General features: G+C 56.3%; 2 protein-coding genes across 2 annotated transcripts; one reads left to right on the top strand and one right to left on the bottom strand.

Moving 5' to 3' along the window:
* The first annotated feature begins 2231 nt into the window (after nucleotides 1-2231).
* On the top strand, nucleotides 2232-7291 carry ENO3 (enolase 3). Its single transcript, XM_036836817.1, has 12 exons — nucleotides 2232-2413; nucleotides 3049-3135; nucleotides 3405-3500; nucleotides 3651-3709; nucleotides 3885-3954; nucleotides 4353-4486; nucleotides 5374-5599; nucleotides 5691-5888; nucleotides 6090-6291; nucleotides 6723-6831; nucleotides 6994-7052; nucleotides 7139-7291. The coding sequence occupies exons 2-12, from the start codon at nucleotides 3051-3053 to the stop codon at nucleotides 7206-7208; spliced, it is 1308 nt and encodes a 435-aa protein (XP_036692712.1). The 5' UTR covers nucleotides 2232-2413; nucleotides 3049-3050; the 3' UTR covers nucleotides 7209-7291.
* Nucleotides 7292-8077: 786 nt separating this feature from the next.
* On the bottom strand, nucleotides 8078-12526 carry SPAG7 (sperm associated antigen 7). The gene is given in 9 exon segments (XM_036836365.1): nucleotides 8078-8254; nucleotides 8257-8431; nucleotides 8433-8479; nucleotides 8594-8750; nucleotides 8834-8941; nucleotides 9193-9277; nucleotides 9418-9506; nucleotides 9743-9810; nucleotides 12296-12526. Coding segments are annotated over 9 exon segments (906 nt in total). The 5' UTR covers nucleotides 12381-12526; the 3' UTR covers nucleotides 8078-8162.
* Nucleotides 12527-12559: the final 33 nt, after the last annotated feature.

Here is a 12559-nt window from a genome sequence, read left to right as displayed (position 1 = left end):
AATTAAAGAGGGTTCGGGTAACTCAGGGTTAAACGGAATGACTCCCCCTTCCCCCACCTCTGCCGGGGCGGGGGGGGGTTGGGGGAAAGGAACGGCGGGCGGCGGCGGCGCCTGCGCCCGCGCCTGCGCCCGGGCCGGGAGGGAAAGCGCGTGGCGCGGTTGGGGTTGGCAGCTGGCTTCGCGGGCGCACGCCCGGGCGCACCGGGCGGGACGGATTTGGACCCCTTGCGAAGGAAGGCCGGCCGGGGACGTGTCTCCCGCGGGGCGGAAGGGGCGGGGGCGAGGCGTGCGCATTGCCGCTTCTAACCCCTTGATTTTTATTCAAGAAATAAGGGAGTAAAGGGAAATTTGACAAAATACCCCGGCCGTTTTCAGAGTTGAAGGCATCCACCAGGGACACTTCTGTCCCCAGCATCTACCCGGGCGGCACAAGTGGCACTGGCTGGAGCCCACCTGGACTCCAGGGGATTATCCCTCGCGCTGGATCAACTCCAGCCTCAGGCCTCACCCCCACGTCCCAGCTCCGCCCGTCCCCCGGTCAGCAGTTTGGGTCACCGGCCGTGCCCCTTGGCCCGTCTCTGCAGAGGTCACTGAGCGACCGTGGGGCGAGACTGGCGGACCTATTTTTCAAGGCGGAAGAATACTAAGTGGTTTCAAGATTGCAACTTTTTCAAGAAGGGGAAAGTCCCTTCTACTTTGGCCCGTTAGGTTTTTCCTTCTTTTTCAGTAAAACTTATGGTAAGAACTTGTGTCCGACTAGTTCACTCACCGCCCACCGGGAAGAGGGTGGGGCAGGACCGGAGGCCTGCTTAGGTGAACTAGCCCTTGCTGGCCGCCCGGGCAGCTGAGGGGCTTGGCCACTTCCGGTCCCTCGGGGGAGGGGCGCCTCCCGGGCGGGAAGGGGCTCCGCTCCTCTCCGGTCCTCCGCAGCGAGCGCGGTGCCCTCGCGGCCACTCCGAACCCCAAGGGGCATCCGACGCTCCCCGAACCCCTGTTCCTCGACAGCCGCGGTGGCTGAGTCACTGGGCGGCTCGGGCGGGGCCGCATGCGGGCACGTGGCGGCGCTCCCCGCCCGCCGTCTCCTGACCCTTGGCCTGCCGCACCCACTACCCCAGGGTGGAAATCTCCCGAGAGGGAGCGGCCAGAGATAAGGCGGGGAAGGCGAGATGGAAGACCAGGGGTAGGGATCCTGAGGTGGGGGCTGGGAGACACACCGCGGGGCAGGCAGGGCGGGGAGGGGAGCTCGGGAGAGAGCCCGGGGGTGAGTCACCGGGCGACGGCCGCTGCGGCGCCGGCGGGAAGGGCTTCCAAGTCGGGGGCGACGAGCAGGGAAGCCGATGACCCTCGTTCGCCGGCCGGCCGGCCGGAGCCCGGGCGTGCCCTCAGCTCCCGGCAGGGGCTGCAGCCAAAGTCGGGGCAGACCTCACTCCCGCCAGGCCCGCCGAGGCGGAGAGAGTCACCGAGTGCAGAGACCCACTTCCCTGCAATGCTGCTAGCCGACCACCCGACTGGCCCCCGGCGGTCAGACGCTCAGAAAGGGCCACCCCCTCCTCCCGTCCATTCATTTTTTTCACTTTTGATTCAGCATCATTCACTGATGGGCTGGGATCACGACCTGAAGCGCCTGCGGTCGGTGGGGAAACGGCTCCTGACTGTCTCCACGCAGAGCGATAAGTGCTGTCCTAGCGCTATCAGTAGGGCGCCGCGCCAACTCTGAGGGCCTGTCTAAATTCGTCAGCCCGTCCCCTCCCCCACTGCCCTTGCTGGCCGAGAGAGGGTAGGATGGGGTGGAGCCGAGGGAGGCCGCAATGGGGACCCTGAGAGGTGAGGCTCTCTCACCTTCTGAGTGGGGAGTTCAATTTTAGAGCTCAGAGCTTGCCCAGAACCCCCTGCCCCTGCCCCCATTGAGGACAGAGGCAGTCCCCCGCCCTCTAAGTGAGCTGAGCACGTGTGGATGTCGTTCCTGCAGCCCCTCTTCCAGGCCCCCTCCCCAGCCCTGCAGGACTCAGGTTACCCCTGGCCTTTCCTAAAGGGCACTAATTCCTCAACCTTTGCAAAACAGGAATAGAATCCTGGGGAGGGGAGAAACACCCCCCCCAATTCTGAAGCCCCTCCCCTGTTTCTCCCCAGGAGTGGAATTAAAAATAAGGATTTTATTGGGGAACAGAGAGAAAGGAGGGGGTAGTCATTGATCTTTTGGGAAGGGGGCAGGTGTCTAGGGCCAAAGGCTTCTGTTTTAGGCTATAGTGGGCACTTGGCTGCCAGCCCGGCTGGAGGGGGATGATGGAGAGGGTGAGAGGCGGGGCTGGCTGGGGTACAGGGTGGCTGGAGGATAAATGCCCAGCCTGAGAGGGGGTGAGCTGACACTGTCCCAGCTGCCACCTAGACTCTGAGCCCAGCGAAGAAATCCCAGGTCTGGTGAATCTTTCAGCCCTGGGGGGTAGGGGTGGTAAAAGGTGAGGGTGGTGCCACTTGGAGAAGGGGGAGAAATGTCAGCATTCTTTTCCTTCTGTGACTGGGGGTGCTTGAGAAGCCTGGAGGGGTTGGAGCAAGCAGGATGGGGGTGCCCAAGGACAGGGAAACAAACGAGACTGTGAAGAGAGGCAGGCAGAGACGATGGAGAAGCGTGGTTAGAGTTGGAGCCAGGTGGGGGAATCTGGGGCCCCTGAGGATTCGGAGAAGGCTGAGGAGCAGGAAAATGAGGTAGACTAACAGGAGAGGATCCGAGGGCTAGGAATCCGGGGAGAACAGAGTACTTGGCCAGAGGGTGGAGGGAGAAGGCAGAAGTGCAGCTTTGCAGGAGGTGGGGTTGAGCAAGTAGTGGAGTTTTAAGAGAGGCCTCCAGATTCTTAAGATGGGAGAGTGGAATAGGAGCTGTTCTGAGTGGGGGAGGGACTGAGCCTGCCACTTTGGTCTGTGACCTTTTTGTGGGATATTTTTAGCTCCAGCACCTGCCTTCTTGGGGCGGGAAGACTCTTAAAGGGCAAGGGATTTGGGGTTCCTTAAGGGGTCAACTGTCCACACTCACTCACACCTCTCGCCCTGCAGCCATGGCCATGCAGAAAATCTTTGCCCGAGAAATCCTGGACTCCAGGGGCAACCCCACAGTGGAGGTGGACCTGCACACGGCCAAGGGTAACACAGGCCCATTGAATGGGTTTACCTGGGAAGACCCCAACTCCATCTGCCTTTGCCCCCCAACTCTATGCCACATCCACTCCTTTCTCTGGGATCCCCTCTCCCAGCCTTCTTCCCAGGCCTTGCTCTTCCAGCCTGCTCCCCAGCAGGGAGCAGCACAAGTCTCTCTACACTGCCTCCTGTCCCTGGGCTCAGAGAGGAGACAGCAGCCCTTTGGGGGTGAATGGGACTGACCTTCTGTGATCTTCCAATTCCTCCCACCTCAGGCCGATTCCGAGCAGCTGTGCCCAGTGGAGCTTCCACAGGTATCTATGAAGCTCTGGAACTAAGAGATGGAGACAAATCTCGCTACCTGGGGAAAGGTGAGGAAAGACCAAGGGGGTGGTTTCAGGACGTGGTATGCGATGTCTGCACAGGGTAGAGGACGGGAACCCAAAGCTCTTGAGGAGCTGGGGGCCACGGGAAGAGACCTAATTGAATAGAAGATCTGAACCCCCTGCTTCGGCCTCTAGGGGTCCTGAAGGCCGTGGAACACATCAATAAGACTCTAGGCCCCGCACTGCTGGAAAAGGCAAGTGGAGGGAGGACCCTCTCTCCCCCTCATCTGCTACCTGGTCCCAAGCAGCTCAGGCTTGGCCAACCATCCCATCCGCCCCAAATACCTGCACTTCTGTTTCCTCCAGCACATGCCCTGACTCCTGAGAAATCTAACCTCTGTTCTCCCCTCCTCAAACCTGCCCTTCCAGAAACTAAGCGTGGTGGATCAAGAAAAAGTTGACAAATTTATGATTGAGCTGGATGGGACAGAGAATAAGTGTGAGTGAAGGGCTAGGGACAGGGGACGGGATGGGCTGTGGGAGGGGCAGGGGAGAGACCGCGGACTGAGGTCTGGTTAGGATTATTTCTGTGTCTCGCATTTTGGGGCACACCGTAACTGGCTGGATTTGTATTCATCGCACAGGCATTTCCTGATGCCTGCCCTGTGCCAGGCTTGGGCCGGGCTGTGGACACAGCCGTGAAGCCGACACATTCCCCTGGGCTGGGTGTTCCCAGAGCACCTCAGGCTGCTGGGGAGAGATCTGTTAACAAACTCGGTGCCCAGTGGTTTGGAGTTCTGGATTCTTTCTGGGGGTGACCAGAAGGGACGTTCTAGGAGCTGACCCTAAACCCTGTGCGAGGGGCCCTCACACTTTCTTTGTACTTGCTTCCTCCAGCCAAGTTTGGGGCCAATGCCATCCTGGGCGTGTCCCTGGCCGTGTGCAAGGCCGGAGCAGCTGAGAAGGGGGTCCCGCTCTACCGACACATTGCAGATCTCGCCGGGAACCCAGACCTGATCCTCCCAGTCCCTGTGAGTGCAGCTGCCCCGCCGCATCCCGCAGTGACCCCACCCAGCAGGGCGGGCATAAGCAGCCCCTGGAAAGTCCACCTTTCAGACCCAGCTCCAAAGAAATGGTTTCCTGAAATGGAACCTCTCCAGCTGCGGTCCAGCCCTCCCCCTTTCCCACTATCCAAACCTTCCCTTTAACCTCTCTCTGCTTCTTTCCCTTGATGTAACCGGGTTTTCACATTCCAGTCCCAGGCTCAGTAACTCCAATTTGTCATTCTGCCCTGTGCCCCAACCCCAAATCAGATCGAAAGCTTCTTCATGGCAAAGATCTTGGCATTTTATTTTTGTATCTTCTTTAATACTTATCAAACCAAATTTGCTCTTTATGGAAATCCTTTGAATTTCATTGCAATAATAATGTTACCACTTATTGTTACTTACTAGCTAGATTGTATAAGAGCGTGAGATCTGGAGACAAGCTGCTGGGTTCGAATGCTGGTTTTGTCCCTTTACTAGTTGTGTGATTTTAGGCAAGTTTATTTAATCTCTCTATGCCTCCGTTTCCTTATCTGTAAAGTGAGGGATAATAAATTGTACCTAGTTACAGGGTAGTATTGAGAATGAAATGAGCCAATAAAATATATGTAAAGCACTTAGAGCAGTGCCTGGCCTGTAGTAAGTGCCATATCAGTGTTAGCTGCTACACCAGGCACAGGCTAAGAACTTTACATCCAGTTGCTCTAATTTTCCACATAAGATCCTGCAGGTAAGCAGGTGGTGTCCCCATGTTATGGAAATGAGGAAGGAGTCTCTGAGGAGTAAAATTATTCATCCTAGACCATTCAGTAAGTAGGGGATCCAGGATTCCACATCGATGCCCAGGTCTAAGCACCCTCTCCCCATCTCAGGCCTTCAATGTGATCAACGGGGGCTCCCATGCTGGAAACAAGCTGGCCATGCAGGAGTTCATGATCCTGCCCGTGGGAGCCAGATCCTTCAGGGAAGTCCATGCGCATCGGTTGCCGAGGTTCTACCACCACCTCAAGGGGGTCATCAAGGCCAAGTATGGGAAGGACGCCACCAATGTGGGTGATGAGGGCGGCTTTGCACCCAACATCCTGGAGAACAATGAAGGTCAGTGTGAGCACTCGGAGGGGCAGAACCCCTGGGTCCCCATGGAGACAGGGTGCACCGGAGCCTCAGGTCCTCTCTTTCCCTCCCCCAGCCCTGGAGCTGCTGAAGACCGCCATCCAGGCGGCTGGTTACCCCGACAAGGTGGTGATTGGCATGGACGTGGCGGCATCTGAGTTCTATCGCCACGGGAAGTATGATCTCGACTTCAAGTCACCTGATGACCCTGCACGGCACATCACTGGGGAGAAGCTGGGGGAGCTGTATAAGAGCTTCATCAAGAACTATCCTGGTGAGACCCTGGGTGTTCCATTGCTCCTGCTTGAGTCTCTAGCAGCTGCCCTACACACTGGCTTCGGCATCTGCACTGCCACCACCTCAGTCCTTCCAATCCTTAGCGCCATTGCAATCTCCACCCAAACTCTTCTGACCTGTCACTCCTCTGTGAGGCCCTTCTGACCTTTAACCCGAATCTGCTCCCCTTTCCCACCAGTGGTCTCCATCGAGGACCCTTTTGACCAGGATGACTGGGCTACCTGGACCTCATTCCTCTCGGGGGTCAACATCCAGATCGTGGGGGATGACCTCACAGTCACCAACCCCAAGAGGATAACCCAGGCCATTGAGAAGAAGGCCTGCAACTGCCTGCTGCTGAAGGTCAACCAGATCGGCTCAGTGACTGAATCCATCCAGGCGTGAGTGCCTCTGGCCCTGGGGCGTCATGGCCTCCCTCCACCCACACCCAGTCCAGCTACAGTATTGCCCACTAACTCCAAGTCTGACTTTCCCTTGGCTCCTGACCCACCCTACCCTTTCGACCTCAAGGCTTTGATTAACTCTTGACCTCACCCCAAGAGCTTTGCCATTGTTGCCTTGCCATTCCTCATCCCCACCCCGACCCTATGCCATCCCTGTCTCCCAGATTCTGCTTCTTCCCACCAGCATCTCAGGAGCCCAAATTCAAGATCAAGAATCTCCCCTTCTCTCCTGCTTCCCAAAGAACTTAGTCATCACCCTCCCCTCAAATCTCCCACTCCCCAAAAGAGAAGGGAAAAGCCCCACCTAGCCCCTGGCTTTCCCACTGAGGAGGTCCCGCCGGACCTTATCGAGTGTCCTCTCCACCTAGCTGCAAACTGGCTCAGTCTAACGGCTGGGGGGTGATGGTGAGCCACCGCTCCGGGGAGACCGAGGACACGTTCATCGCTGACCTCGTGGTTGGGCTCTGCACGGGACAGGTACTCGTGGCCCCCCTCTGCCGACTGTCTGACTGAGTTTTCTTGGGATCCCTGGCCTCCTGCCCTGGAGTTGAATGCCACCACAGGCTGCTCCCTCAGGGCCAGGCCCAATCCCTCGTCCCTGGTCTCATGCAACTCCTGGAATTCCTCTTCCCTCTTCAGATCAAGACTGGTGCCCCCTGCCGCTCAGAGCGTCTGGCCAAATACAATCAGCTCATGAGGTACAGTGGGTGCAGTAGGCCTGGGTGTAAGGAGCTGAGGGCTCTTGGGTTGGAATATCACAGCCCTGACTTTGTCTGCCTTCCAGGATTGAGGAGGCTCTCGGGGACAAGGCTGTTTTTGCTGGACACAAGTTCCGTAACCCAAAGGCCAAGTGAGAAGCAGGAGGCCCCAGGATCCCACGGGACAGATCTAGGCCTTCAAGCCCTTCCCCCTGAAATAAACACTGGTGCCAACCAAGGCAGTGGCCTGCTCGTTTGTGGGAGGGAGGGAGGGAGGAGATGCTGGTCTCTGGGCTGCATGAGACAGGAGGTGGCGAAGTAGGGGCAGGAAGGGAAAACGGACGTGGAACCTGCTGGGACAAGGAAGTGAGGGACTGGCCAGAGAGAAAGCTGGGCTGGATCTAGAACCACAAAGCTCACATTATGGAAGGAGGCTGGGGGAAGCAGGTGTATTATGTGAAATGAAGCTGAAGAGGAACTGACAGAACACTGAACCAGCTCCAGAGAAGGGGAGCAGGGTGGGGGGGCCAAGGCCTGACATCACCATGAAGGGGAAACTGGATCAGACCTGCCCATAAGTTGAAGTGCACGGTCTGCAGAGGGCACTGCAGTGTGAAGTCTGAGTGCTCGTCCTTATGAAATCGAAGTGCTTGGTGAGGATGAGAGTGTAACCAGAGCAGCTACCATTTCCATGGAGCTTGGAGGATGTGAAACTATTCTAAATATTTGACATATACTGGCCTGTGTCATCTCTGAAACAGTCCTATCAGATAGCTACCATTTATTATCCCCATTTTACTGGTGAGGAGACTGAGGCACGAAAAGGTAAAATACTTTAACCAAGGTAACAGTAAATGGCAGAGCCAGGATCCAAACCTAGGCCCATTTGGCTGTAGTGACTGTGCTCTTAAAATACTATCTCTTATAAATGTCTACAAAAGTGCCAATATTTGGACATCTTGGCCCACAAAAACAATCTTATACTGTTCAGTCTATACCCTTCTCTGTTCAAACCAACCAAGACATTGGGTCAAACAGTGTTTATTTAATGTAAAGTAACCCCAGCCCCATGGGAAAGAAATTTCCAGGGAGAACAGAGAATAATACAGATTAAATACCCACCTGTACATTCACACACACACATACACACACACAGAGACATCCAAGCTCCAACAGTGACAAATCAAACACCTCTTTCCCGCAGCCTGAGTGACAGCTGTTAGGAGGTGCTTCAGAGGTGGGGCTCCAGGATGGGTTCTAATAGCAGCAGCCTCGTCCTTCCCTGCCCTCTGCCCTGCCCCAGGGAGCTGGGGTGTCTAGGAGGTAGGTGGCAACTCTTCCCCGCTCTGCCGCAGACCGCTTCTTGGCCGGATCTCATTTCATGGCCTCTTCAATGGAGCGTGTGTCCCTCTTGTTGGCCACAGGCACTGGGGGCAGAGGGGAGGGTGGGAGGGCCTAGGAGCCCTGTGCCTCAGCCTCACTCCCCTCCCCCCATCCTGTGCTCCTCTCCCCTGCCCTCCCAGCCCCCACTGTGGCCTCACCACAGCCGTAGGTCTTGTTGGCCTGTAGCATGTGGGCCGCATCCTTGGCTGCCCCCTTCCCAATGAGGTGGCTGTACTTGTCCTTGTAGTCGCTGGCAGGGCTCACCACCACAGGTCCCTGCTGGGCTGCCTCCTCCTCCTGCCGCTGGGCCAGCTCCTAGGGGTGCCAAGGTGAGGCACCAGAGCTCAGGGCCTGACCCCAACCCCTCCCAGGTGGGGAGCTGCAGGGGCCCCAGGGACTGCCAGGCGTAACTCACCTTCAGCCTCCGTTTTCTCCTCAGCCTTCTGGGGGTCCCACTCCTCGCCACGACGGTAGGAGTCCAGCTCTTCATCTGAGGGTGCAAACTCCTGGGAAAGAAGGAGATGATGGGGTCAAGGTTCCACATACATGTTTTATCTCATTCCTCTCCCTCAGCGTGGGGCACAGGCTGAAAAGGAGAGAGGAGACAGCGGGGAACTCAGGCCTTTTACCTTTTTTTTTTTGGCACTGCGGCGCGGCACGCAGGATCTTAGTTCCCTGACTAGGGTCGAACCTGTGCCCCCTGCAGTGGAAGCTCAGAGTCCTAACCACTGGACCACCAGGGAGGTCCCCCTTTTACCTTTTTGAAGATCATGACATATCGACATTCATCATCTTCCCCAAGGAGAAGGATGTCAGGCCCAGCCACTTCCACCACATCGTGTCTGGGAAGGGGGAGCAAAGGGGAAAGGCTATGTAGAGCCACGAGGGGGCCCAGCACCCTCCTCTGGAGGGTTCTCCCCTCTGGCCCTTTCATGCCTCCTTGGCCACCCATTTCTTGCCTCCCCAGCCCAGAGACACTCACAGTATGCTCCTCTCTATCTTGTTCATCGGCTGAAACTTTTTCTTGATCTGCCACTGTCTTGGATGAAATCTGGACACCTCTTTCTCCATCTTGGTAAAGGGAAAAGGGAAGAAGATATGAGATGATGGCCCCACCCCAATACCCCTCTCCCCCGCCGGGCCAATAGACCTTGGCCTCCCACGCCTTTCCCAGCCGCCGTGCCACTGGCTTCTGGGTTTCACCTCTCTCAAGACAGTTTCCAAACAAACTGACTCTTCAACCTTCCAATTCTAACTTATTGGAAGTCCCTTCTGAGGCTGCCTTTGATCTCTCCAGTTGTTCTCACCCTTTTACGAAACTCCACTTTCTGCTGTTTCTCTTGTTCCTGTAGTTTCTTCAGGCGGGCTGCCTGCTCTGGGGGTGAGAATGGCAGCATGAGGCCAGGGGTGGAAGCATGGGTGGGGAGAGTTTGTAAGGCTTTAAAAGGGATCTCATGTCCACTGGGAGGGTATCAGGCTAGGAAGGTAGGATGACTGTTTATTTGCCAAGCATTTATTGATAGTTCCTCTATACCTGGCACTGTGCTAGGACCTGGAGCACAAAGAGGATTAAGACATAGCTTTGCCCTTTAGGAGCTCACAGTTAGTGGGAGTAACAAAGATTAGAATCATGCTCAACCCACCTTCCCAACCCACTGGGGAAACCAACTAACAAACATTTATTTAATGCCTGCGACATACCAAGAACTATAAAGCACTTGGGGAGGTAAGGTAACGAGAAAAACCGAGCCCTGGCCTCAAGGAGCTTATCATCTCATTGTCTACATAGGGAAGGGGAAATTATTTAACTTCCTATATGTGTAACACCCCCACTTTTACTTCTACAGCCAAGAGGAAGCTGAATGGCCACTCTGACACTCTTCTCTCCTTGGGAGTGTAGGTGTCTGAGGTGAGCTTGTAAAGGGAACTCCTACCCTTGGGTCCTCACTGTTCCCTCTTCTCTCTTCCGCCATTTCAAATTCTTTATAACCTTAAGGCCCACTTCTTCCACAGGATTGGAATTCCTTCAGCTGCACTGAACCTCTTCCCATTTTCTTAATCACTTCATGTCTTTGCACATGTTGTTCCTACTGCTTGAAATGCTCTTCCTCCTCTTGCAAACTTTGAGATCCACCATGAGTCAGAGTTACTCACTTCTTCCTCTGGGGCCCAAGCACATTCGGTTCAGACACCCACTACAGCATGTGCTGAGAGCTAACAGAGTGTAACTTTTGTCCTCCCTACCCCACTCTGAGCTCCTAGAAGCTACAGACCCTGTTCATCTCCTATCCAGTTACTCTCTGTGGCCCCAGGGCCCCGACAGCTCAGGAGCTCTCCTCTCTCCCACCTCAAGGGCTCTGACCATCAGCACACCCCATATTGGTCACTGACTGTTCTCGAACTGGCTTATGAGTCATCTCTCTGCATCTGAGAAAGTGGCATAAGATTATGGTTAAGAACATAGCCTTAAAAGTCACACATGGGTTTGAAACCCCACCACTTAGTAACCGTGTAACGGCAGGCAACTGACTAAACTCTGAACTTCAGCTTCCTAGTCTGTCAACGGCCGCTGGTGAACCCACCTAGTCAGTCATGGTGTTAAATAATCCCAGTTCCCAGGTCCCATTATGCTCCCTCCTTCCTCAGAGCTTTCAGAGCTCTGCCTGGAGCACTGCGCTCCCCTCTCACTCACTGACTTACCTGTTCTTCGCATCTCAGCTCACTGCAGACTAGGTTAGGACCCCTAGGTAGCCCCTCTCATAAGTTATTTTTAATTCAGAGCACTTATAAAGTTGGTTATTAAACTCCTGTGTGATCGTTTCATCAATGCGCATTTCATCGATGCTCCAGACTGTGGGCTCCTTGAGGGTACCCTGGCCCCCTAGCAACCATTCAGTAAATATGGATGTTAGTTCGATATTAAGCAGCACTTGAGCTCTTTGAAGGCACCCAGGCTGCCCTGGCCTCCCTCGGACGGGTCGGGAGCCGGTGTCCTCCCCAAGGTAGTCAGTCATTCTGTCAGACTCATTCACACTCCGCAAAGCGAGCAAGAGAGGCCTGCACCGACCGGCGGGCCGCCGCCCTAAGCTTGCAGCCCAACTTGAGCCGCCTGCTGGGAAGTTACTCGGAGAACACAGGCGAGGAGACCACGGGCCAATCAGACCGGGTAGGTAGGGGCATTCGCATCCCTCCAATCAACATTCACGACCCCGCCCGGGGAGCTCGGGAATTTAAGGGTACAGATGAGAGAAAGGTTGGAGGGCGGCCCCAAGTAGGAGGGGCATAAGAGCACCGAAAGGACCCAGCAGCCAGTTAGAGGTGCTGAGGGTAGGGTGGGCTAGAGGAAGGTCGAACAAAACTTATAGGTAGACCTTTAAGTTGAGGTGGCCAATAGGGGAGAAAGGACTGCGGATGGGCGTGTCCTGGATCCAATCGGAAGGGGGCGAGGCGCAGGGACTCGAGCGACGAGAGGTGGGCGGGGCCGAGCGGTCGAACTCACACCCCCCCCCCTCCGATCCGAAAGCGGGCCGAGGAACACCAAGGGGTTGGGTGGGGTTGAAGGCAGCCTACCAATCAGAGCACGCCACCGGCGGACAGGCGAGCGCATCAGCGAATTGAAAACAAGGACTGAGGAAGGCTAGGGTAGAAAGAACCAAGGGCCTGCCGCTGGGCTTCAGGTAGCCAATCATCGTCCGCTAAGAACGGCGGGCGGGTCGGCACCCCTTTTAGGGAGTCGGGGGGTCTCTGAAGGGGCCCGTGAGGGGTCTTTCAAGGTTGAGAAGGTGGGGTCGTCCAAAGGGGTAGGAGTGCGGTCCTGAGAACCGGGCGAAGAAAGCCGGTTGTGAATTTGGGATCCTCACCTCGGGCCTTGCGCCGAGTCTCCTGGTCACCGAGGCTGGGTGGCTTCTCCATGGAGCTCAGGATGGAGCCCAGTAGGTCCGCCATCTTGGGAGTGACTGAGAGGGGGCGGCGCGTCTTAAAGGGAAGGGCAAAATGCCTTTAAGGCCGGAAACACGTCGGAGGCGGAAAAGCACGCACCCGCCCCGGCGCGGCTTAGATCCCTGCCCCGCGCGCCTGCAGCCTCCCGCCGGCCGAGGCCCCGCCCCCCCGCAGACAGAGGCCGG

The sequence above is a fragment of the Balaenoptera musculus genome, chromosome 20 (genome assembly GCF_009873245.2).
Source record: "Balaenoptera musculus isolate JJ_BM4_2016_0621 chromosome 20, mBalMus1.pri.v3, whole genome shotgun sequence".
NCBI lineage: Eukaryota > Metazoa > Chordata > Mammalia > Artiodactyla > Balaenopteridae > Balaenoptera > Balaenoptera musculus.
This window is presented reverse-complemented; position numbering and strand designations above follow the sequence as displayed.